We start from the raw sequence: 27,722 nt of genomic DNA, 5'->3' as shown, positions 1-27,722 counted from the left end.
GGTAATTGAAATGGTGCAACGAGGAGTATTGATTAAATAACTGCTTTCACTTCAACATCCGAATTGTCATTATCCCTTTTCTGAATTTATACTCAAGAATTCATGTGTACTTTTTTTTAGAAGGTAGTCTGGATTTTAGCGTTCAATAAAATGAATAACCCAAAACATACTTCTGTCACCATGAAATTTCTTGCATGTTTTTACTGCAACAAAAATATCCTTCTTCTTCACTGGCTTTCTCTAAAAAAAAGAAAAGAAAAAATATATGCACATGTGAGTCAGCGTTAACTTCACACCCACATTAGATCTCACATGCTCTAGAGTTCAAATTAACCAATGTCAAGGATATCAAACATATTTCCGGGATAAAGTTTTAGGGGAGAAATGGAAACATAGGTCAGCTGACAACATAGCCTTTCTGTCAGCCAGCCCTGGACCTGCCTGCTCCACTGTGCAGGGACTGCGCATCCCCTTAACAAGTTTCCAGAATTTCAGTCTGCTTGTTTAGAAAAAAAAATAATAACCACTGCAAGGCTGCTATTATTACGATAATTTATTAAGCACATAGTAACTGACCAATAAATGTTAGTTACCTCTCATTTCCTTTCTCCAGCTGGTGAAGATTTTGACAAAAAGAGAGAAATAGGGGGGATTTTTTAGTGTAAAATAAGAGATGTTGCCCTTTTCTGGGCCTGGCCTTACTTTAATGTTGAAAACATTTTTACGGCCTCTTTACTGGCGACCCAAGTCTAGGCTAAGGATGTTTTCTCCTCTGCCAAAGGTAGGATTCCTTCAAACACCTGGTGGAGATGGGGTGGGGGCAGTCCTGGAGCCCAGGCTGATCACACAGATGAAAGGGGGCACAAAGAGGGATTTGTCAACAAGACACACCCAAGCCCTTCATGACCCCTTTACTACCTGCCTTAGGCCTGCAATCATAGTTAATCATGACTCCTATATAATTTGGGGCTGGTTTATAGTGACATCTAACTACAGCTTTGTCATGTCACTCAAGGCACTAGGAGAGCACTGAAAGAGCAAGCAGGCATTCTGCCTAGAAAGACTGGTCTCCCCCTCTGGAACTGCAAACAATTACAGATTCTCTCTCAATGCTGCACTGTGATTTGGGGTGTGTGTACGTGTGTGTGTGTGTGTGTGTGTGTGTGTCTATGTATTTATCTCTTCAAATGGCACACACAGACTTGTGTGTGACTGACTTGAGAATAACGACAATATCTGAGGTTGGTGAACACATTTTTTCTTATGAGAAAAGCTGTTAACAACCTTGTGAGTGTCAGGGTCTCCAGGCTCATACTGGGGCTGGACCTTGGGTCTGCCAAAACAAGTGAATTCATTCTGAAAGTTCTGGATGGCTGTCATTGAGATGAAAGGCAGAGCCACCTGCTGAAAGAGTAAAGGGTGCGGGCTTGTGGAGAAGGCTTGGGTGTCACAGAAAGCACTGGAAATTGCCTTTCCAGGAAATGGAACAGAAATTCTAATCAACGCATCCTACATCATCAACAAAAGAAATGAGTCTGGGCACACTAACCCTAAAGTGCTATGGTGGGCAGTCCCTCACAAAGGCTCTGGAGTAAAGGGGAGCCCTTGCTTCCCTCCCTACTAGCTGTGTAGCCATAAGCAAGCACTTGGCTTCTCTGTGCCTCTCTCTTCTCATTTGTAAGATGGAGTTACAATATTACTAACCTTGTATGACTGTTATTACTAGAGTCATCATATATAGTTCTTACCTGGCACAGGGAAAATATTGATTTTCTTTTTAGTATGTAAAGTGCTAGTGCAGCACTATTCACAATAGCAAAGACATGGAATCAATGTAGGTGCCCATTAATGGTGGACTGAATAAAGAAAATGTGGTACAGATATACCAAGGAATACTATGCAGCCATAAGAAAGAATGAAATAATGTACTTGCAGCAACATGGATGCAGCTGGGGGCCATTATCCTACGTGAATTAATGCAGAAACAGAAAACCAAATACTGCATGTTCTCACTTATAAGTGGGAGCTAAACACTGGGTACACACAAACATAAAAATAGGAACAACAGACACTGGGGACTCTAAAAAGGGGAGGAAGGAAGAAGAGCAAGGTTTGAAAACTTCCTATTGGGTACCATGTTCACTATTTGGGTGACAGAATCAGCAGAAGCCCAAACCTTAGCATCACACAATATACCCTTATAACCAACTTGCACATGAATGCCCTGAATCTAAAATTCATTTTAAAGTGCTAGGATGACATTATGCACAGCATCTAAATTTTTCCTTTGATATGCAAAGAAGTTTTTCTTCTGTTACTTACACAAAGCGGTAGAAAAGAATGGAATGTGGTAGCACAGTAGAAGTCCACGTCATCGGTACAAAACTCAGGCACTGGGGTCAGGGGAGGTCCTCCGCCTTTGTCCCAGATGTAGAGGGCAATCTGCCACAAGACAGGAGACAGGCAGTGATGAAAGAACTCAGTCAACACAAGTATAAGAAGGGACAAAATATCTCAAGGGAAAGCAGAACACACCTTCCATAGAGAGTAGGTTGAACCATATCAATTTGTCAGTATTCAACAGGACTTCCTAAACTTAAAAAAATGACAATTCCATGTGAATAAATGTAATCTATTACTAACAATAAGCAATTAACTATGAATCAATATTCTGACCTCCAAAAAATTCCAAAGTATGCGGTTTTAGGAAAGAACACATTCTACAACATCACAGAGAGAGATGTAAGAAAATATTATTATGGCTCCAGTTTCCTTAGTATGGTAATCACATACCCCAAATACTCAACTTGCTTAAAACATCTACAAATGTTGGGCAAAATGCCCTTAAATATTTACATGTATTGCTAAGTTGGCACAAAAACGTGGAATCTGCGAGAACAAAAATGGGAAAGTGAGATCTTGGGGAAAAAAAGGCACCAAGGGTAGTTTTCCCTAGTAGGTATCAGCTGACCTCTGGCAAGGCTGAGTTTCTGATAGGAGTGAAGAGACTGAAGTCTATGACCCACCCAAGGTGGGGTGTGACCAACAGCAATCCCCCTACATAAAGCTAGGACCATGGGTCTAAATGGAGGGAAAAGAATAATCTCTAAATCTCCTCTTAGATTTTGCAACCAAAAGCCAGGCCTCCCTAATTTGTGCCACCTATGAGGTCCCAAAACATCTCAAACTGATCATTTAAATTATCTCATCGGTATAACCCACTAGCAACAGGCAGAAGCTAATGTAAATCCTTACTAAGGAACCACAACTTTAATATACGGCTCAGAGGATTTTTCCAAAGGAACAAGGGTGCTTACAGAACAATCACTCAGAGAAAAAAAAATCGCACAAAAAAAAGAAATAAGATAATGAACAAGAGCCAGCAGACATAATTTATTTAATCAGACTCAAAAAACTGCAGCTATCAGAATTATCAAACAGATTATAAAATTACTATGCTTAATATATTTTTATAAAGAAAAGAAAAACTTTAAAACGTGAGAAAAAATTATTTTGAAAAGATTACACAAAACAAGTAAGCATATTTGAAAAATAACTGAGGCTGGGCATGGTGGCTCATGCCTATAATCCCAGCACTTTGGGAGGCCGAGGCGGGCAGATCGCCAGGTCAGGAGTTCGAGACCAGCCTGTCCAATATGGTGAAACCCCATCTTTACTTAAAAATACAAAAATTAGCTGGTCGTGGTGGCACGCGCCTGTAGTCCCAGCTACTCAGGAGGCTGAAGCAGAAGAATTGCTTGAACCCTGGAGATGGAGGTTGCAGTGAGCCAAGATCATGCCACTGCATTCCAGCCTGGGTGACAGAGTGAGAGAGACTCTGTCTCAAAAGAAAAACAAAGAAAGAAAAAAGAAAAATAATTGAATAAAACTTGTGATGACAGAAAATGACTGGCAACCTAGAATCATCTACATGATGTAAGTAAGTATGCTTCAAAAACAAAGTTGAAATAAATATTGTTAAAGAAAAAATATTGAGAGAATTTACCACCTCACTAAAAGAAATTCTAAAGGATATACACTTCAGGAGGAATAAAAAGGATTCAATTGGAAGGCCTAAGAAGCAAGATGGAATAAGCAAAAACAATGGCAAATATATGATGAGTTAATAAAAATGTTAACTGCATAAAATAATGACAATATCTAAGTTTCCAGGGTAAAAAGAAAAAGGGACAAAAATATTGAACAACAAGTGCATATAAGTTGGGAGTGGGATAATCAGAGTTAAATTATCCTAAGGCCCTCAAATTTTCTGGCTATTGATTAATAAACCATTGTTAGGTTAAGAATGCATGTTAAATATTTAAAATAATCAATAAAGTACAGACAGATTTAACTTCTAAAATAGCAGAAAAGAAAAAATATGGACTAATAAATAAATGAATAAGAAGAATAAGAAGACAAGGAACTTTAAAATAGAAAAATAGAGGGGCCAGGCACGGTGGCTCACTCCTGTAATCCCAGCACTTTGGGAGGCCAAGGTGGGCAGATCACAAGGTCAGGAATTCAAGACCAGCCTGGCCAAGATGGTTAAACCCCATCTCTACTAAAAATACAAAAAAAATTAGCCGGGCATGGTGGCGGGCACCTGTAATCCCAGCTACTCAGTGGGGCTAAGGCAGCGAACTGCTTGAACCCAGGAGGTGGAGGTTGCAGTAAGCCGAGATGGCGCCACTGCACTCCAGCCTGGGTGACACAGCAAGACTCTGTCTCAAAAAAAAGAAAAATAGAAAATAAGGAGAGGGGCACAAAATAAAGTGACAGAAGTCAAATATATCAGTAATTACAATCAACATAAAGGTAAATCTGCTATCTGGTTTAAAGATAAAGATTTTCAAACTGGAGGGTGGGGGGAAAAGGCATGTTCTCTTTAAAAGAGACACATCTAAAAAGGAAAAGGACACAAAAGGATTGAAAGAAAAAGATAAAAAATGATTATGAGGCAAACAACCAAAAAATGCTAACATTGAAATATTCATGTCAACAAAATAAACATTAAGACAAACAGCATCACTAAAGACAAATTCACTAAGAGGATGTAACAATTCTAAGTTTGTATGCATCTAATTAACATAGCCTTAGAGTATAAAAAGCAAGAGTTGGCAGTTCCATAGGAGAAATCCACCATTATTATGGACGATTTCTACATTCCTCCCTTAGTAAATGATAAGCAGACAAAACAAAAGTAAAATGAAGGATTGAAGCAATGAAGTAAAGAAGAAAATATCTGAAAAGCATCATTAATACTTTCTTCAATCTAATAGATATGAAAACTGAACATGAGCTAGGCCATAAAGTAAGCCTAAAAGTATCTCAAATGACTGTTGTATAGACTACAATAATACTGTTAGAAATCAATAACAGAAACACCACCACACACACAAATATACTGGGTCATGATGAAAATTTATTTTTTTTAAAGTGGGTCATAGTAAAAAAAAGTTTAAAAGCTTCTGCCTTGGAGTAACTCTTGCAGATGATCACCATGATACACATTAAAAATATTCATAGAAGCAATGGTTGTAATAGCAAAAAACCAGTAGCCACTCAGAAGCCCATTAACAAGAGAACGGATAAATAAATTATTAAGGTCATATGGGAGACTACTACAGAAAGTAAAAATAAGTTAATTAGAGCTGCATGAATCAACATGGATGAGTCTCAAATTAGAACCGTATTTGTGATAGAGGTGGGAGACAGCCAAATGCATAGGCAGATAGGGAAGGGCCCCCAGAGAATCTCTGATCCACCCCACAAGTGTTTATTTACACCAAATGTTTTGTTTGAATAAGGGAACCTGCACAGGGGGTTTGCCTAGGCATGCCTGCAGTGGACTGGAGGCCCACATGCATGGAGGCCCACATGCACTGGAAGAATGGGGTGGAGCCACCAGGAATTCACGCCTTATGCAGGGGAGGAGAGTCCTCTTCAACTCGTGTGTAGGGGCCCTGGTATTCATTTTATGAGGTGGAAACCTGCTGACAGGGCCCCCTCTCTTTGCTGACAGCTTTCCTTTCACTTAAATACATTCCATCCTCCTCACCCTTCAATGTGTCTGTGTGCCTAATTCTTCCTGGTTGTGAGACAAGAATCCAGATTAGCTGAACTAAGGAGCAAAAAATCCTGCAGCATTTGTATACAGTTTTGTTTATATAAAGCCCAAAAGGATGCAAAATTACATGTTATTCAGAAATACATTCATACATAATAAAATATGAAGAAAAGGGAGAGGGAGAGAATTCAAGAGAGAGTTTAGTGTCGGGAGACGGAAGGAGGCCTCTCCTCAAGAAGCACATAGGTAGCCTCAAGGTAACTCATAGTTGTCTCCTTCTTAAACCAGGCAAGCTAGTTAAGTATTTTGTTCATTAATCTTTATACCTTTCATATATGTTAGAAATATTATTTTGTATATATTCAATGTTTAGTAGATTTCCAAACCTAAGTATCTAGAGCTGACTTTTCATTAATCCTATCTAGGCAGAACTCGGTTTCCAACAAGCCATTTTTTTCATCTTTGTGGAAGAGAAGAATTATGTTTTTCGAAGTTTATTTCCACTCAAATATTCTGTATTACCATTTAAAGACAGCTGAGAAGTCAGAAAGTCTTGTGTGTGCCTTCTTGTCCCTGGAAGGCCATCAGCACTGCTGGACTGAATTACATGTCAAGATTTACCTTAATGTCCTAACATACCGATTCCTGCAGAGAATGAGAGGCAAGACTGTTTTGTGCAGTCAGGCATGTCCACAAGTGAAATGCAAAAAGGGCCTTTTTAATGATGATTTGAGAATAATTAATGATGGGACAACTGCCACCTGCCTCTAGAATAACTGGTCACAGATGTCCAGTAAATGTGAAGAAACCAGGAGTGTTAGGGCTCCAGGCTGCCTGCTTGGGACCAATAGGCTCAATTCTGCTCCAGACAGCCAAGCACAGACACACAACAAAGGCATATGTCTAAGTCTGTTCAGGCTCCAACAATAAAATACCATAGACTGAGTGGAGTCTAAATAACAAATTTATTTCTCACAGTTCTAGGGGCTAGGAAGTCTAAGATCAAGGGACTGGCAGATTAAGTGGTGAGGGCCTGCTTCCTGGTTCATGGATGGCACCTTCTAGCTGTATCCTCACATGGCAGAAAGGGCAAGGAAGCCCCCTGGGGCCTCTTTTATAAAAGTGCTAATCCCATTGATGAGGGCTCCACTCTCATGCCCCTATCACCTCTCACAGGTCTACCTCCAAAGATCATTTCACTGGGGCTCAGGTTTCAAGGTATGAATTAGGGGTGGGGGGACATGTTCATTCAATCTACACTGGCATATGTACAACCGAAGCATCAAGTAAGAGCAGAGGTACTTTTAATGACATTTTTGCATTTTTTTAGAAATCTACCTCTGGACCCATCCATCTAGCTTAAAAGTAAAGAATCATGAATCACAAGATGCAACCTTTTTCACTGTTCTGTCTTCACCTACATAACTGAAATGAGCTTAAAATAAAAGCATCTAATTCACTGGAGTGCTATGAAATTATCTCTGTGGGGAGTAGATGTGGGTGGGGAAAACGCAAGATTAGGGAATGCAAAATACCTTTTACATCAAAGGACATGAATTCTTGATTAGTAAGATTTTTAATCAAACAAAACATGACATACCTCATGTTTTAAATCTATTGTAAAGTCAGATTTCAAGGATTCACTCTTTAGTCTCTTGGTAAGCCTAGAAAATAGAGACAATTTGATTTTTTTTAACCAAAAGAAGTGTCAAGCAAGACTAACACATTCTTGAGACTTTCTAGTGTTTGAAAACAGATAAACATACAGATTTAAAGATAAAAATAACAGTTTAATTTCCTTGAGGGAAAGGACTGTGAAAACCCAACGGCTGGCTGACCAATAAATGAATGCAAGCCTGGTCGCAAAAGTAGCATTCATTATTCCAACATCTGCCAAATAACGTACAATACAAGACAATGCCTTGGGGAAAAAAGTCATGAGCTTTGTTGACTCCTGATCATCTTTATACTAAATAATGACAGAGAAAGAAAAAAGAAAGGGGGAAATAAATTGTGCTTGAGAAACAGACAACGGCCACTTTTTGTTTCTTACTTTAATGAATCTTGCTGGGTTTTATGGGGGAAAAGCATGTGGTTTTGTTTTATTTCAAGTCACTGTCTTGTTTAAACATTTTCAATGGCTCCTTTCCCATACAGAATAAAGCCCCAAACTCCTGAGCCAGTCTTGAGGGCCCCACCATTCCCCTGACCATCTCTAGCATCACAGCACCCACTTGCTACACCCAGAGCACACACCTCCCCATTGTTCTCTCCCACTGGACATCTGCCTAGAGTGCCTGTACCCAACCTTTACCGAGCAAACTTGTAAACACCAAACTCATGGGTACCTTCTCTGTAAAACTTTTCCAGATTTGCCCATCAGAGTAAATGGAAACTTCCTTGACCACCAGAGTACAAAGCACAGACCTATCAGCTTTACCACATTCATTAAAATCTGGTGCATACATAACTCTCTCTGTGCTATACTTTCTCCTGTCTTGCCAGCACTGCCCACCGCACCTGACCACAGTGAGCACTCAGTGAACTCCCTGAATGAATTAGACAACATATTATTTGATTCAAAGCTAACGAGGGAGGAATACTTACCCAAATCACCAAAATACCATATGGTTTTTTATTTATTTATAGAGCTCAAGACTATTAGTTTAAATTACAAACCTCCTAATACGTAGTTTCACTACAAAGAAATAATAGTGATTTTAAAAAGGAAGAGTAGGCTAGGCACAGTAGTTCATGTCTATAATCCCAGCACTTTGGGAGGCAAAGGTAGGAGGACTGCTTGAGGCTAGGAGTTAGAGCCCATCCTGGGCAACACAGTTTAACATAAAAGTTAAAACAAATTAAAAAAAAATTTTTAAGTTAGTCAAGCATGGTGCACTTGTATCCTAGCTACTCAGAAGGCTGAGGTGGGAGGATTGCTTGAGACTAGTAGTTGAAGGCTGCAGTCAACTATGATCACACTCCAGCCTGAGCAACAGAGACCCTGTCTCGAAAAGAAAAAAAAAAAGAAAGAAACAAAAATTTTAAAAGAAAAAGGAAAAATAGTAGTAAGTTTCCATTTTTTTCTACTGTTTTTAATTACATCTGTCTAGTTGGGCCATTAAAGATTTCTATAAAAATTCACTTCTGATTAGAAGAAGACAGAAAGCAGACACAGGATAAATGTGCTTCATTACAAAGCATTTGTCTCACAGCTGATACTAACACAGCTTGGTAGCAGGTAGCACCAAAAGAAGCCCCATATAATATCTGTCACATTCCCACTCAATACTTGCCCACAGATCTGTGAGTATAAGTGGGGTGGACTGAGAGACTGTATCCTCAGATACACTCCAAATATATACTTAAGAGAAAAAATGTCTGCCCTGGCAAGTGAGATCTTGTTCAATTTGAATTCTGCTCAGTTGGAGCATGTTTTCATAAATAAACTGTATCAAGGTAACTTTGGGATTTGGACTCATGCCACATGCCTTCAAAATCTAATCAGACCACAAAGAGTAAGTATTCATTTCATTCAGGCTCCAAAGACAGAAAAGTCATACCCGGGCTTATTGCCACAGGCAAGGAACACCAAGTTGTGATTAGAATACAAAAGGCATGTGACCTCCACTGTTAGATGGCCATGTTTCATAGGCTCCTTCATAACAGTCAGTAAACATCTTAGTACTGTTACCTTAAACATGCTCTCCATCTTTTTGGCTTTTCAAGTTTCTTTCTCATTCAATCCTTGAAAATTCTTTTTCTTTGAGGGAAACCTCAGAAGGGGAAAAAGTGAAAACCACTGATAGAATTTCTGAGAGTGGCTCATGCCTGTAATCCTAGCACTTTGGGAGGCTGAGGCGGGGGGATCACCTGAGGTCAGGAGTTCAAGACCAGCCTGGCCAACAAGGTGAAACCCCGTCTCTACTAAAAATACAAAAATTAGTCAAGCATGGTGGTGCATGCCTGTAATCCCAGCTACTCAGGAGGCTGAGGCAGGAGAATTGCTTGAACCCGGGAAGTAGAGGTTGCAGTGAGCCGAGATCATGCCTCTGCACTCCATCCTGGGCAACAGAACAAGACTCCATCTCAAAAAATAAAAATAAAAAAGAATTTCTGAGACAGAGAAGGACTGATGAGAGGAAAAATGAATATATACATGGCTATCTTTCAGTGGCAATCTCTTGCAGCCCACAGAGTGTACCACAACCAAGTCATATTTACCTCAATATCACAGACTTCTAGTGGAAGAGTTAGCCTCACGTGCCACCTCAGGCCTATGTCAGTCACCCAATCACCTTGCAAACAAGTTCAAGTTCTAAGAGTGTGCAGGGTGACCAACTAACTTAAAAGGCAATACCTAATAGTGGTAACTGGATTTCAGTTTTCTATACACCAAGCAACATAACAGGTTTTTCCAATGCTAGTTTCAGTAACCAACAATACCAAAAAACCAATGAAAGCCAGAAATTCCAGTTACTTAGATGAAATGTTTCCTCATTAAATATTCAGTTCCTGGAAAACATGAAGTTTGGTACTTAGCTTTCCTAATTTTTAGAATTATTGGGCCGGGTGTGGTGGCTCATGCCTGTAATTCCAGTACTTTGGGAGGCCGAGGTGGGCGGATCACGAGATTGGGAGGCCAAGGCAGGCAGAACATGAGGTCAGGAGATCGAGGCCATCCTGGCTAACATGGTGAAACCCCGTCTCTACTAAAAACACAAAAATATTAGGCGGGTGTGGTGGCGGGCACCTGCAGTCCCAGCTACTCGGGAGGCTGAGGCAGGAGAATGGCGTGAACCCGGGGGTGGAACTTGCAGTAAGCGAGACTGCGCCACTGTACTCCAGCCTGGGCGACAGAGTGAGACTCCGTCTCAGAAAAAAAAAAAGAAGTTAAGTCATGCCCCCAATAGCACAGTTCTAATGACACAACCACCTAGGCTACAGATGTGCAAATGACTGAGGGTCCTTTCAACTCAATACCTAGCTGACTTTTTCAATCCCACTTCCTAGCTAACTTTTTCAGTCCCACTTCCTAGCTAACTTTTTCAGTCCCACTTGTGAATCAGTCAACAGAGCCACCTGCTGAAGGAAATCTCGATAAGGTTTGCTGGTGGAAAAACAATGGAGAAAACCAGAAACAGTGTCCTGGAATGACATATATTTGAAGAAATCATCTTATTGGAAGTTAATGAAAACTTCTCCAAAAATGAAAGTATTGTTTTAATTGATCAAATGGATGGACTGCCAGGAAATATTAGGCAGTGTGAACTCAAAACTGACGTGGAATTGTTAGGCCAAATAAAATTTTGGTTGGAAACAGTCTAAGAAAGTGTGTCTCATGAACTATCTTTAGGTAACCAGTTGTTCTGGGGACTAGGACAGAAGAAACACCTAAGTAACTGTAAGTTGTTACACTACCTACAATGTGGGCCGTAAAGTCAAGGAAAGGACACAAAGGGAATCAACATCCCTGGACTGGCCTTCTTGGTTGTCTATATAATACAGAGTTTCCCCTTCATTCTTCCTAAACAAATTCTGGTTTTGATTAATATTGAGCCCAACAATTACACAGGCTCCAGAGTCAGAGATTGACTACTCTGGGCCAGCCAGAATAATCAATGAAATTCCCTGGCAACTGTTAATACTCTGGGGATTAGAACTGAAAATTCTAATAATTCTAATAATCAATGAAATTCCTGCACAACTGTTAATAGTCTGGAGATTAGAACACACACGCAGTTGGCCCAACCAGACTGAGGACAAGCACTTACCATTCATGGTTGGGAACAGGCTATCTACTATTGGATGCAAACAGGAAATATGTAGCCCTTATTGTCTTGAAACCACAAGAGGAACCAGATTTAGGATAAATGGATTCTGTGTACTATAGGCTAGAGGGACAGAGAAAGTGTGGGTCCTCAATGATATTGATAAACTGCTAGATCAACCAACCACAGACCTCACCCCAATTACAGCAAAAGTATTTCCTTAATCCAGTTTGAGTTGCTTCCTATTACTTGCATCCAAAAGCATGCTAATTGATATAGCTAATAATAATAGGAAGAAATAAAGTCAGCACATTAGCTTTGAATTGGGAAAACAACAACTAGGAAGATCCAATGTTGCAGTTGATGGGGCTAATGAATACTTTATCCTTCCTTTAGTCCTGAGTATAATACCAGTTTCTTGAAGAATAAATAAGAATCCCCACTAGAAAGCCATTTTAAAATATATCTTGACCACAAGATAGTTGCTATGCTAGACGGGTTATATCATTTGCTTGATTACTTGTTGGCATCGGGGGAAAGGAAATATGATCTAAGGTAAGTAGAATTTTAAATATGGCATTATGGTAGAGTCTGCATATTTATTTTGCTTTTTTTTCCTGGCAGAGGAAAGGGAGAGGAGGTAGGGAGAAGACCATGGATATCAATGAACTATACACATTCTACGGTTTGTTGGTCACTGTTGAGCGTTGTGACGAGCAGATGACACACCATGCAGAAGGTTATCTGGTGCCTCACTCCTCTATCATAATGGAGTCACGGGGAAGTGCTGGGAATTTCCTGAGCTTTGTGGAAAAGATTAACCTCTTGGCTTTAATTCCCTTAGTCATAGTTCCCTATTACTATGGTCTGAATGTTTGTGTCCCCTCTCGAATTCAGAGGCTGAAGTCCTACCCCTCAAGGCAATGTTATTAGGAGGCAGGGTCTTTGGGAGGTGATGAGGCCATGGGGAGGGAACTCTCATGAATGGGACTGCACCCTTATAAAAAAGACCCCTCGTCCCTTCTCCCAGATGAGGGGACACAGCAAGAAGGAAAGGAACCAGAAAACTGGCACTCACCAGACACTGAATCTGCCAGCGCCTTGATCTTGGACTTCCAGCCTCCAGAACTATAAGAAATAAACTGCTGTCGTTTATAAGCTACCTGGTTTATGGCATTTTTTTATAGCAGCCCAAACAGACTAAGATGCCTACACACCCTGCTGCAGTGACAAGGCCCTCAGTTCTCGCTCCTAAATATGGTTAAACTTGACTAGAAAGGGAGATATGAAACCCCTATGGAAGCTGGGCACTGGCTACCTTCCCTTGTCAACAGATGTGTTCAATGATCTCACAAACACAACGGGGAAGGGAATCACGGACCTGTGGTCTCCTGTGGGACTACCTTGCAAAATGCCAGATAATCCAGAACATACAGCCGCCCCTTAATAAAGCTAACATCTCGGCTAGTGCACAACCTGCAACCCTGGTTCACGAACCCCCAGAAGCTAGTCATGTGGTGAGCATGAGACAGTAATGAGGTGAGCACTAGCCAGAGCCAACAAAGCCTGCCAGTGCTCTGGGTGCTGCTACACTTGATGAGCAGTGAAGCAGAGGACAGAGGTTTCCTAGAACAGGTTATACTTAATGCCAGCATGTCAGCCATAAGAGTTAGGTTGAAGTGCCCTATATAGGGATGCCAGGAGTCAAAAATGTGTTCAAACAGGATCACTTCCATCAACCTGCACCTGGTTCAGACAGTAAGTCAAAGGAAGCAAGAATAAATAGTTACTTCTAACACCTAATTCAACAAAAACGGAATTGAATTCAGCATCAAGAGGTCTCCAAGAAAGTCTTGCTAAAGGAAGACAGGAAATTGTGATGGGAAGAAGGAAGGTAAAACTCTAGACTATAAGGATTTGCCTTCAGGATGAGAGGCCTCCTGGATCAGAAGGCAGTGATGAAGAAAAGAGCTATACTGGCTTCAAGGAAATGATTACAGCCCCGCTTGCCATATAGCTCTACCTGGGCCCACTGGTTTCCTCTTTAGCCCTGGAGGAAGAAGCACCTGCTGCACTTACAGCACTTTACAGGGCAGGCAAGAGCTGTGTTTGTTCCTCTCTCAAGGGACTTCATAGCACATGGGAAATGGGAGAGAAACAGGCTTATACAGAGGTTATAAGTCCCAAGTCAGAAAAATCACAGCCACGTGGGAGAAGTCAGACCAAATCTTTCCATACTATAAAACTAAGTAGAGACCAAATGAGGAAGGCTAGAGGAAGCCTCCTGTGGCCGAGGATGAGAATACTTGAGGAAGGGAAAAGGAACAGTGGCTCAGCCTACAAAGTGCAGGTCACAGCTTCTATTCATTAAGAGTCCAGACTCAACAAAGGTGGCTAAACTGGCCCCAAACATAAGGCTGCTGGACACTGCAGGAAAAGAATGTCCTGGGAGCTCCTGGTCCTCAAGCTGTAGCAAACCAAAGTGTATTTAATTTGAGAAGAAACACGATCCAAGGCTGCTGAAGGGCAGAACATATTCCCCTCTCCCCTGCAGAGCACAGAATTAAGCAGACCAGTAGACGGTGAGAAGGGAATGACCACTACTTCTTCTTGTCTTCACTCCTCTTCCTCCTTGACCCTTCTAAGAATGAAGGGAGGGAAACTGTGCAGATGCTCTTCGACATGCTTGGCAGGGGCCGGGAGATGGGCATTCTTGCCCGGCAGGCCCAGGACTGAGTGAGTGAGTCGAAGATCTTAACTGGAAACAAACAAAAATAATCCACTCTGGCTAGTTAAAGCATAACGTACATTTATTAAAGCATATAGATGGCTCATGGAATTACTGGAAAGTCTGAGTAAACAGACTGTAAGCTGAGATTCCAAGAACCCCCAGATTTGTACCACAGAAATCAGCAGCGTAGGAGCTTCAGACTCTGCCATCATCAGGAAGCTGCTGTCAACTGCAAACAACTCTTCCTTTCCTACGAGTCTCAATTCAAATGGTCCCCCATGCTTTGTCTCCTTCCCCACACAATTCAGTTCCCAAAAATAATCGTACATAACACATCTACCTGATGGAACCTACAACATACGGCTGCTTCCTAGTAGCAAGGAAAGCTAGGAAACACAGGGGGTTTTGTTGTTGTTGTTTGAATTCTACCCTGGAAAGGAGGGTATCACACTGTAGAGAACTCTGAAATGTGAAAGGAGTAGTCAAGAAGTTTTGTCCAGCTGTGAACGACAAGGTATGTACTATCCTGTATATCTACAATGGGCTAATAAGATTTTCAAGACCCCAAATCCTAGAGACAGGACACTTAATGATAGAAACTCTTTCATCTCTGAAGATATAAAAGCCACAAGTGCTTTATCAACTTTCCATTCCCTAAAGAACAAAAACATAATGATTAATCTGAAGGGCTTGTCAACAACCATACTTCTCCTGAATTACAATTTAACTGTCTTCACTTTCCACATCTAACAGAGCACCATTGTGAATATACACACAAATAGCTAGGTATGACGACCTATAGTACCTTCCACTACCTGTCCCTCCTGACTGGCCAGTGTTTAAGTATGCATACCCATGCACCTAATGAGTCATCAACTCTCAACCCCAGCAAGTTACTGCTTCATTTTCTTACTGGTGATCAAAGTTACACCTATAGCTAAGTAGATCCCTTAACAATAGTAATGATGCTCCCATGTGCATGGTTCTCAGAGCAATTCTGTGTTCTCCCTTAGTCTCACAACTTATTATCTTTGGATGAGTAAGAAGAAATACAGAGAGGCTGAATGATTTGTCTGAAGGGTCTAGTAAATGACAGCGCTGAAGCAGAAACCCTCAAGCATCTGGCTCCTTTTCCAGGTCTTACCACACACTGCCTCTGGCTGAAAAACTCATTTGAGATCCTGAGATCCATCAGTTACAGTACTCAATGAAATTAAAGTTGATGCACACCCCTCCCGCCCCCTGAAAAAATTCCAATAAATTCTTACTTGTTTACAAGTGGAATACTTAAGGCCCAGCCTGCAGCAAAGTCTGGATACTTAAAAACTGTAGGATTCTCGGAAAAGGCATAATGGTGAATTATTGTAGCTTCTTCATCATGTAATGCTTTTCCCAAAAACCATTCCTGTTAAATAAAGATATAACACGTCACTTTAAAAACAATCATTTCATGTAAGACCAATAGAAGGTGGTACTATTGGTTTCAGATAATTAAATATTTTGGGTGATAAAGAGTTATTAGCACAGATTAAATATTTCTAAAGAATGTGAACAAAAATATAATTAACACTAGTATGATAATGAATATAACATAAGCTTTGTATACAAAAAAGTAGTTCAAGATCTGATCATCAAGATGAACAAAATGTTAGTCCTCATTATACCATAAATGTATAAAAGTTGTATGTTATAGAATATTCCATATAAAGACTATTAGGGCAAAGAAAATAGTATGCCCTTATACCCTACTGAGGTTTTCAAAGAATAATTCGAAAAATTCCTTTCAGAATCAGTGATTATTTATTTATTTACTCATTCATTCAAATGATTTTTATTGAGAATCTACCACACACCAGGCAGGAACATAGCTTACCCTAGAGTGGAGAAATGGAAATTAAGAAAGTAAATAAAATAACTTCAGGTAGTGACTGAAATGTGCTAGGATGAAAATAAATCAGGGTGACTAGGAGCTGCCCTGAAAAGAGAAGGAAATCTATTATGATGTAACAAACTGAGATGAAATAATATCAAGGAGCTGGACCTATGCAAAAATCTGTTAGTCATCTAATGAAGACTAGCATTTTGTTCATCCTCAGTAGCAAACTGAGATGAAATAATATCAAAGAGCCAGCTCTATGCAAAAATCTGAGGAAGAGCCGTCAAAGGACTTAATGCAAAGTCCCTGAGGTGGGAAAAAGTTTGATACAGTCAATGAAAAAAGAAATCCAGTGGCTGGAGCTACTGGGTGTGGGAATAAGGTACAAAAGAGACAGGCAAAAGGCTGACCAGGGTGAGTTTTATGTGCCAGGGGAAAGGGGCACAGACTTTATTCTAAGTGTAACGAAAGACTTCCACTTCTGACCACAATAGAATAATCTGGATTGCATCTACTCTCCTGTTGAGAACAAGTTTAAAAGCTGGAGAAATTACACAAAGCAAATGATTGAAGCCATCAGAAAACAAACCTGCACGTTGTACACATGTACCCTAAAACTTAAAGTATAGTAATAATAAAATTTAAAAAACCCAGAAAACAACAAAGGCAGAAAGGACATAAAGGACTAAGATCTCAGAATTAGAAAGCCCATCCATGGGAGCCCCTCCTTTCCGCAAGGAGTTTGCTGATTCCTGGAGCTGCAGATAGCACACAGCCAAGAGCAGCAGCTGGGGGTTTTTGCAGCCTCGCTGGACTGAAAGGCGGAGTCTGGAGCTGGAGACCTTGAAAGAGAAGAGATGTAAGGGGGTCCCAAGATGCTGCATGCAAGTTTCCCTCAATGACCTAAGCTGCACAAAAACCAAGGGGGGAAAAAAAGAACCAAGCAGAAAGCAGCAGTGGAGAGGCTAAAAAGCTGAGCAAAGCCTTTAGCAGTACTGTAGTGCCGGGAGATCAAGGTTGGAGTTCAGACTGCCAGGACAAAATGGCTCTGGAGTAAGGGCAGTCTACGAATAGACGTACCCAAACAACATCTACAACCCAGAAGATTAAATCCTTCTATAGGAAGTCCTATCATCCATAGCCTTCTTAATTTTTCACATAAAACATCTGAGATTTAGCCAAACTCACCCAGCAGAGCAAGAAACAAGACCAAACCAGAAACAAGAAAAGTGAAAAATAGAAGGAGATGCACAGATAAAACAGATTTTGCAGTTATCAAATAAGACTTTTAAACAGCTATGGTTAATGTGTTCTTTAAGGATAAAAAGATTTTTTAAATTGCACCAAAGAACTACAATTTATAAACAAGAGCCAAATGAAAAATCTAAAACTTAATGAAAGAACTGAAGTTGGTAATTCAAAAAAATATTAAACACAATAGCAGAGAAGACTAACAGTCTGGAAAGCAAGTCCGGTAAAAAATATCCAGACTGATATAAGAAAAAAAAGGGAAGAAAAGAGCTATGGCAATATGAGACAAAAGGAAAAGGGCTAAAATGCATGACATTAGAAACTAAGGAGAGACAGAATGAAACTGAGGGAATACTTGAAGAATACAGGCTTAGAATTTTCCAAAACTAACAAAAGTCATCAAGTTGTAGACTCAGGAAGCTCTATAAACTCCGGTGAGAACAAATACAAAGAAAATCACACATAGGCACATAATGGTAACACTGTTGAAAATTAAAGATAGAGAATATCCTAAAAGCAGCTGGCAGCAGGGGAAGTCATGGAGGGAGACAGTATACATGTTTTTTTCAAATAAACAGAAACAAGATATACAGTTGAGTTTTCAACAGAAATGATGAGAGGGGAAAGACAATGGTGGAGCATTTGTACAGTAATGGAAGAAAATTGCTCCCAACTCAGAATGCTATACCCAGCAAAAATATCTTAGGTGGAATGGGAAACCACTGAAACAGGAGGATCTAATAATGGTCAAGGCAGGAGATGATGATAGCCTGAAACAGCATAGTAGTATTAAATATGGAGAGAAGATGGACAGGAGATATATTTTGGAAGTAGAACCAGCTGGTCATGCCAACATGAAGTTGAAGAAAAAAAGATGAACCAATCTCAAGTCTTAGGTTTTTAATATGAGCAACCAGATAGACAGTTACAGTGATGCATTTCTGGATGAGGAAGATTGAAGATGGAAGAGGTTTAGAAAGGCATTGAGAGTTCAGTTTTGAACATGTCGAGTTTTAGGTTCCTATTAGATAAGCAACAGTATGAAGTAGGCAGCTTAACATAAGAGAGTACATGGCTGACTCCCTCAGTTCCTTCACTCTGCTCAAATGTGACCTGATGAATGAGGTATTCCTTGAACACCCTATATAGACAGGTAAGCCCATTCCCAATGCATCCCTTACTCCCTTATTCTGCTTTGTTCTTCTCCACGGCACTTGTTACCATCCGACACATTATATATTTGCATTTTTCTCTATTGCTTATCTCCCCTGAAACAAGAACATCACCTCCTTGTGGGCAGGGATGTTGTCCATTTTGTTCACTGCTATATCTCCAGTACACCTAACATGTAATAGATGCACAGTAACTTTTTGTCAAATGAATGTAGCAAGTCCAGGAGAGATTTAAAAAGCAACTCGCCTCTACTGAAGAAACTAGAGCATACAATATGAATCAAGTACCCTAAGTTCTAAAAGTTTTGTATATTTTCTCTTACCCAACCAAGACCACCTCACTCTCTATTATTTATCAGAATATAAAATCAAGAAGACACCATACATGAGTACTCTTAGGTATTTCTTAAGAGCCTTATTCTGCTTGTGGTTGTATTGCAAATACCTCCCACAGTCCTACTTTTCCTCAATTCAGCAACAGGTCATAACTGAACATATGTGACAGCTGTTAATTTTTACATCTAACATTAAAAATGTATTTAGATTCACAGATCCATATGATGACTTTCTTCTTGATACTTTGCCTATGGGTATATTAAATCATTACTGGGTAAGAAGAATACCCTGTAACAACCAAGACAAATGACCTCAGCTTGAGATGAAAAATACAACACCTTAAAAAAAATCTATAATAAAGCTCTTTATCAAGTGACTAAACCTTAACCAATATGAAAATCACTGTATTTTACATACCATGCCAATATAGCTTGTATAAAGAAAATAAACATCTCAGTATATTTTGAAAACTGTCTTACAAATCTTTCACTATTAAAACCTTTCACGATTAAAACCTCTGGTTGCAAATACAGTTTTATGGAAAACATGTTGTTATGTTTTATCTCTTAATTGCAGTATTCAGCTATTATATAGTATATGATTGTTTATCAATATTTTTGTGTGGGTTATACTGTAAACTACTTTTAAAAAAATTATTATAGAATCTATGCATAGAGCCACTCCCCAATCTTTCTTAATGACTTTTTTAATGATCTCATTAAAAGGACAACTATAATCAAGAAAAACCTTAAAAGAATAACTCAGTGTTCCACTAGCATCTTAGAATTATTGCTTTTTTTTTTTTAAGTTCTGGGGTACATGTACAGAAAGCACAGTTTTGTTACATAGATATACATGTGCCATGGTGGTTTGCTGCACCCATCAACCTGTCATCTACATTAGGTATTTATCCTAATGCTATCCCTCCCTAAGCCCCCCACCGCCCACAAGGCTCTGGTGTGTGATGTTCCCCTCCCTGTGTCCATGTGTTCTCATTGATTAACTCCCACTTATGAGTGAGAACATGTGGTGTTTGGTTTTCTGTTCTTGTGTTAGTTTGCTGAGAATGATGGTTTCTAGCTTCATCCATGGCCCTGCAAACGACATGAACTCGTCCTTTTTTATGGCTGCATAGTATTCCATGGTGTATATGTGCCACATTTTCTTTATCCAGTCTATCACTGATGAGCATTTGGATTGGTTCCAAGTCTTTGCTATTGTGAACAGTGCCACAATAAACATATGTGTGCATGTATCTTTATAGTAGAATGATTTATAATCCTTTGGGTATATACCCAGTAATGGGATTGCTGGGTCAAATCGTATTTCTAGATCCTTGAGGAATCGCCACACTGTCTTCCACAATGGTTGAACTAATTTACACTCCCACCAACAGTGTAAAAGCATTCCCACTTCTCCACATCCTCTCCAGCATCTGTTGTTTCCTTTTTAATGATCGCCATTCTAACTGGCATGAGACGGTACCTCATTGTAATTTTGATTTGCATTTCTCTAATAACCAGTGATGATTAACTTTTTTTTCATATGTTTTTGGCTGCACAAATGTCTTGAGAAGTGTCTGTTCACATCCTCTGCCTACTTTTTGATGGCGTTCTTTCTCATAAATTTGTTTAAGTTCTTTGTAGATTCTGGATATTAGCCCTTTGTCAGATGGATAGATTGCAAAAATTTTCTCCCATTCTGTAGGTTGCCTGTTTGGTCTGATGATAGTTTCTTTTGCTGTGCAGAAGCTCTTTAGTTTAATCAGATGCCATCTGTCAATTTTGGCTTTTGTTGCCATTGCTTTTGGTGTTTTCGTCATGAAGTCTTTGCCCATGCCTATGTCCTGAATGGTATTGCCTAGGTTTTCTTCTGGGGTTTTTATGGTTTTAGGTCCCACATCTAAGTCTTTAATCCATTTTAATTTTTTCATAAGGTGCAAGAAAGGGATCCAGCTTCAGCTTTCTGCATATGCCTAGCCAGTTTTCAAAACACCATTTATTAAATAGGGAATCCTTTCCCTATTGCTTTCATCAGGTTTGTCAAAGATCAGATGGTTGTAGATGTGTGGTGTTACTTCTGAAGCCTCTGTTCTGTTCCATTGGTCTATATATCTGGTTATGGTACCAGTACCATGCTGTTTTTGTTACTGTAGCCTTGTAGTATAGTTTGAAGTCAGGTAGCATGATGCCTCCAGCTTTGTTCTTTTTGCTTAGCATTGTCTTGGCTATGTGGACTCTTTTTTTATTCCACATGAAATTTAAAGTAGTTTTTTCCAATTCTGTGAAGAAAGTCAATGGTAGCTTGATGAGGATAGCATTGAATCTATAAATTACCTTGGTCAGTATGGCCATTTTCACAATACTGATTCTTCCTATCCATGAGCATGGAATGTTTTTCCATTTGTTTGTGTCCTCTCTTATTTCCTTAAGCAGTGGTTTGTAGTTCTGCTTGAAGAGGCCCTTCACATCCCTTGTAAGTTGTATTCCTATGTATTTTATTCTCTTTGTAGCAACTGTGAATGGGAGTTCATTCATGATTTGGCTGTCTGTTATTGGTGTATAGGAACGCTTGTGATTTCTGCACTTGATTTTGTATCCTGAGACTTTGCTGAAGTTGCTTATCAGCTTAAGGAGCTTTTGAGATGATGGGGTTTTCTTTTTTTTTTTTTTGAGACAGCGTCTTGCACTGTCACCCGGGCGGGAGTGCAGTGGCACCATCTCAGCTCACTGCAACCTCCGCCTCCTGGCTTCAAGCGATTCTCCTGCCTCAGCCTCCCGAGTAGCTGGGATTACGGGCACCCACCACTATGCCCAGCTAATTTTTTGTATTTTTAGTAGAGACGGGGTTTTACTGGTCTCAAACTCCTGACCTTGTGATCCACCCGCCTCGGCCTCCCAAAGTGCTGGGATTACAGGTGTGAGTCCCTGCACCTGGCCACTATGGGGTTTTCTAAATATACAATCGTGTCATCTGCAAACAGAGACAATTTGACTTCCTCTTTTCCTAATTGAATGCCCTTTATTTCTTTCTCTTGCCTGATTGCCCTGGCCAGAACTTCCAATACCATGTTGAATAAGAGTGGTGAGGAAGAGCATCCTTGTCTTGTGCCAGTTTTCAAAGGGAATGCTTCCAGTTTTTGCCCATTCAGTATGATATTGGCTGTGGGTTTGTCATAAATAGTTCTTATTATTTTGAGATAGTTCCATCAATGCCAAGTTTATTGAGAGTTTTTAGCATGAAGGGCTGTTGAATTTTGTCAAAGGCCTTTTCTGCATCTATTGAGATAATCATGTGGTTCTGTATATGTGATGGATTACATTTATTGATTTGCATATGTTGAGCCAGCCTTGCATCCCAGGGATGAAGCCAACTTGATCGTGGTGGATAAGCTTTTTGATGTGCTGTCGGATTCAGTTTGCCAGCATTGAGGATCTTCGCATTGATGTTCATCAGGGACATTGGCCTGAAATTTTCTTTTTTTATTGTTGTGTCTCTGCCAGGTTTTGTTATCAGGATGATGCTGGCCTCATAAAATGAGTTAGGGAGGATTCCCTCTTTTTCTATTGTTTGGAGTAGTTTCAGAAGGAATGGTACCAGCTCCTCTTTGTAACTCTGGTAGAATTCAGCTGTGAATCTGTCTGGTCCCGGACTTTTTTTGTTTGGTAGGCTATTAATTACTGCCTCAATTACAGAACTTGCTATTGGTCTATTCAGGGATTCGACTTCTTCTTGGTTTAGTCTTGCATGTGTCCAGGAATTTATCCATTTTTTCTAGATTTTCTAGTTTATTTGCATAGAGTTGTTTATAGTATTCTCTGATAGTAGTTTGTATTTCTGTGGGATTGGTGGTGATATCCCCTTTATCATTTTTTATTGCATCTATTTGATTCCTCTCTCTTTTCTTCTTTATTAGTCTGGCTAGCAGTCTATCAATTTTGTTGATCTTTTAAAAAAACCAGCTCCTGGATTCATTGATTTTTTTTGAAGGGTTTTTTTGTATCTCTATCTCCTTCAGTTCTGCTCTGATCTTAGTTATTTCTTGCCTTCTGTTAGCTTTTGAATTTGTTTGCTCTTGCTTCTCTAGTTTTTTTTTTTTTTTTTTTTTTTTTTTGAGATGGAGTCTCACTCTGTCACCCAGGCTGGAGTGCAGTGGCACAATCTCGGCCAACTGCTGCAAGCTCCACCTCCCGGGTTCACACCATTCTCCTGCCTCAGCCTCCCGAGTAGCTGGGACTACAGGCACCCGCCACCACGCCCAGCTAATTTTTTTTGCACTTTTAGTAGAGACGGGGTTTCATCATGCTAGCCAGGATGGTCTCAATCTCCTGACCTCGTGATCCACCCACCTTGGCCTCCCAAAGTGCTAGGATTACAGGCATGAGCCACCGCGCCTGGTCTTCTCTATTCTTTTAATTGTGATTAACAATTAAAACAAAGTGTCGATTTTCGATCTTTCCTGCCTTCTCTTGTGGGCATTTAGTGCTATAGATTTCCCTCTACACACTTCTTTAAATGTGTCCCAGAGAGTCTGGTATGTTGTGCATTTGTTCTCATTGGTTTCAAAGGACATCTTTATTTCTGCTTTCGTTTCGTTATTTACCCAGTAGTCATTCAGGAGCAGGTTGTTCAGTTTCCACATAGTTGTGCGGTTTTGAGTGAGTTTCTTAGTCCTGAGTTCTAATTTGATTGCACTGTGGTCTGAGAGACTGTTTGTTATGATTTCTGTTCTTTTGCATTTGCTGAGGAGTGTTTTACTTCCAATTACGTGGTCAATTTTAGAATAAGAGTGATGTGTTGCTGAGAAGAATGTATATTCTGTTGATTTGGGGTGGTGAGTTCTGTAGATGTCTGTTAGGTCTGCTTGGTCCAGAGCTGAGTTCAGGTCCTGGATATCCTTGTTAATTTTCTGTCTTGTTGATCTGTCTAATACTGACAGGGGGGTGTTAAAGTCTCCATTATTGTGTGGGAGTCTAAGTCTCTGTGTAGGTCTCTAAGAGCTTGCTTTATGAATCTGGGTGCTCCTGTATTGAGTGCATATATTTAGGACAGTTAGCTCTTCTTGTTGTGTTGATCCCTTTACCATTATGCAATGCCCTTCTTTGTCTCTTTTGATCTTTCTTGGTTTAAAGTCTGTTTTATCAGAGACTAGGATTGCAACCCCCGCTTTTTTTTTGGCCTTCCATTTTTTTGGTAAATCTTCCTCCATCCCTTTTTGAGCCTATGTGTGTCTTTGCACATGAGATGGGTCTCCCAAACACAGCACACTGATGGGTCTTAACTCTTTATCCAATTTGCCAGTCTGTGTCTTTTAATTGGGGCATTTAGCCCATTTACATTTAAGGTTAATATTGTTATGTGTAAATCTGATCCTGCCATTTTGATGCTAGCTGGTTATTTTGCCCCTTAGTTGATGCAGTTTCTTCATAGCATCAATGGTCTTTACAATTTGGTATGTTTTTGCAGTGGCTGGTACTGGTTGTTCCTTTCCATGCTTACTGCTTCCTTCAGGAGCTCTTGCAGGGCAGGCCTGGTGGTGACAAAATCTCTCAGCATTTCTTTGTCTGTAAAGGATTTTATTTCTCCTTCCCTTATGAAGCTTAGTTTGGCTGGATATGAAAATTCTGGGTTGAAAATTCCTTTCTTTAAGAATGTTGCATATTGGCACACACTCTCTTCTGGCTTGTAGGGTTTCTGCTGAGAGATCCGCTGTTAGTCTGATGGGCTTCCTTTTGTGGGTAACCGGACTTTCCCTCTGGCTGCCCTTAACATTTTTTTCCTTCATTTCAACCTTGGTGAATCTGACGACTATGTGTCTTGGGGTTGCTCTTCTCGAGGAGTATCTTTGTAGTGTTCTCCATATTTCTGAGTTTGAATGTTGACCTGCTTTGCTACGTTGGGGAAGTTCTCCCTGATAATATCCTGAAGAGTGTTTTCCAACTTGGTTCCATTCTCGCCATCACTTTCAGGTACAGCAATCAAATGTAGATTTGGTCTTTTCACATAGTCCCATATTCCTTGGAGGCTTTGTTCATTTCTTTTCACTCTTTTTTCTCTCATCTTGTCTTCTTGCTTTATTTCATTGAGTTGATCTTCAATCTCTGATATCCTTTCTTCCACTTGATCGATTCGGCTATTGGTACTTGGGTATGCTTCACAAAGTGCTTGTGCTGTGTTTTTCAGCTCCATCAGGTCATTTACGTTCTTCTCTAAACTGGTTATTCTAGTTAGCAATTCGTCTAACCTTTTTTCAAGGTTCTTAGCTTCCTTGCATTGGGTTAGGACATGCTCCTTTAGCTTGAAGGAGTTTGTTATTACCCACCTTCGGAAGCCTACTTCTGTCAATTCGTCAAACTCATTCTCCATCCAGTTTTGTTCCCTTGCTGGTGAGGAGTTGTGATCCTTTGAAGGAGAAGAGGTGTTCTGGTTTTTGGGATTTTCAGCTGTTTTGTGCTGGTTTCTCCCCAATCTTCATGGATTTATCTACGTTTGGTCTTTGAAGTCGGTGACCTTCGGAGGGGGTCTCTGAGTGGACGTCCTTTTTGTTGATGTTGATACTATTCCTTTCTGTTTATTAGTTTTCCTTCTAACAGTCTGGTCCCCTGCTACAGGTCTGCTGGAGTTTGCTGGAGATCCGTTCCAGATCCTGTTTCCCTGGGTACCCCCGGTGGAGGGTGCAGAACCACAAAGATTGCTGCCTGTTCCTTCCTCTGGAAGCTTCATCCCAGAGGAGCACCTGCCAGATGCCAGTCAGAGCTCTCCTGTATGAGGTGTCTGTTGGCCCCTACTGGGAGGTGTCTGCCAGTCAGGCTACACGGGGGTTCAGGGACCCACTTCAGGAGGGAGGCTGTCCCTTATCAGAGCTCAAACACTGTGCTGAGAGATCCGCTGCTCTCTTCAGAGCTGCCAGGTAGGGACATTTAAGTCTGCTGAAGTGGCGCCCACAACTGCCCCTTCCCCCAGGTTCTCTGTCTCAGGGAGGTGGAGGTTTTATCTGCAAGTCTCTGACTGGGGCTGCTGCCTTTTTTCAGGGATGCCCTGCCCAGAGAGGAGGGAATCTAAACAGGCAGTCTGGCGGCAGAGGCCTTACTGGGCTGTGGTGGGCTCCACCCAGTTTGAACTTCCTGGTGGCTCTGTTTACACTGTGAGGGTAAAATTGCCTACTCAAGCCTCAGCAATGGCGGACGCCCCTCAGAATTACTTTTTACAAGCACCTGTGTTTTATCTCTATTAAAAATAAATTTAGGCCAGGTGTGGTGGCTCCATGCCTATAATCCCAGCGCTTTGGGAGGCCGAGGCAGGCAGATCACTTGAGACCAGGAGTTCAAGACCAGACTGGCCAACAGGGCAAAGTCCCATCTTTACTAAAAATTCAAAAATTGCTCAGGTTTGCTGGTGCAAGACTGTAATCCCAGCTACTTGGGAGGCTGAGGCACAAGAATTGATTGAACTTGGGAGGTGGAGGTTGCAGTGAGCCAAGATTGCACCACTGCACTCCGGCCTGGGTGACAGAACGAGACTGTCTCAAAAAATAAAATAAAACAAAATAAATTTAAAGTCAACACACCTCATAAAATACACATATATTAAAAGCATACTGTGGTTACAAAGGAAAGACTTCAAACAACATACAAAAATGTATAGAAATCACCGAGGAAGGCAATTTAATAAAGATTAATAAAAGTTAAAGTTTTACATTTAAAATATTTTGACAGTATACATTTGCATTAGTAAGAATGACTGAAAGATGATGAAGGAAATAAATCAGAATCAAACAAAATACCTTATACCCTCACACATTACATAATTATTTTAATGTACTCAAAGTTTATTCGTGTAAATATCAAAGCCAGGTTTGCTTTATACTTTTTTCCCTTCAAATGGTAGAGGACAAAAAAATCACACTGGTTTGAGCTAACTTCAACATTATATAATCTTTATCATTTCTTACTGCTAGTCTCAAAAGAAATAAAGCATCCTGGATGTTTTTTTTTACACATGGCAGAGTTCTGAAAAGAGGGAGAAAACATCTCCTTTTACCTCTGTTCTGTACTTGCTTTTCATGAACTTGCTTTGAACTTTTAAATTTATCATCCCAATTTTCATTAAAAAGCAAAGTGAGTCACCATCTCCTGTACAGAATTAGAGCTATGGATAATGGAAAAATAACCTCCAGGTGAAATGAACACTAGGAGGAGGTGAAAACTCCTACATCCTAAAAAAGATTTGGGAGCTTTTCCCAGGCCAAAAGGCAACATAAAAGCCTAACAAATGGTTTGCATAAAACATGGCAGAAAGTGCACAGATGCTGGTTAGTGTCATCTGAAAAGACTGGATGAGACAGGTTCATAATTCTTCTCTTTGAAGGAATTATTTTTTTAACCCAATGACCTTCTCATCCAATTATATCTAAAGCTTCCCAGAAATTAAAAGCATGAAGAAAAATCATAATGGATCTTTCCAGCATTTAAAGATCATCAAAAGCAGTGGTTTCTATTATAGTAACAGGCTTTCC

General features: G+C 40.2%; 1 protein-coding gene across 2 annotated transcripts in view; it reads right to left on the bottom strand.

Moving 5' to 3' along the window:
• Positions 1–27,722, bottom strand: part of B3GLCT (beta 3-glucosyltransferase) — a 125,601-nt gene that overhangs the window by 48,476 nt on the left and 49,403 nt on the right. For both annotated transcript variants that reach the window (XM_055360351.2, XM_031001436.3), the window contains exons 7-10: positions 15,841–15,977; positions 7,671–7,734; positions 2,323–2,442; positions 171–240 (exon numbers count right to left, since the gene is read on the bottom strand). In XM_055360351.2, the coding sequence (XP_055216326.2) occupies positions 171–240; positions 2,323–2,442; positions 7,671–7,734; positions 15,841–15,977 (391 nt within the window). The remainder of the gene's footprint in view (positions 1–170; positions 241–2,322; positions 2,443–7,670; positions 7,735–15,840; positions 15,978–27,722) is intronic.

The sequence above is a fragment of the Gorilla gorilla genome, chromosome 14 (assembly GCF_029281585.2).
Source record: "Gorilla gorilla gorilla isolate KB3781 chromosome 14, NHGRI_mGorGor1-v2.1_pri, whole genome shotgun sequence".
Taxonomy (NCBI): domain Eukaryota; kingdom Metazoa; phylum Chordata; class Mammalia; order Primates; family Hominidae; genus Gorilla; species Gorilla gorilla.
Note: the sequence above shows the minus strand (reverse complement) of the source record. Positions and strands in the feature narration are given on the sequence as shown.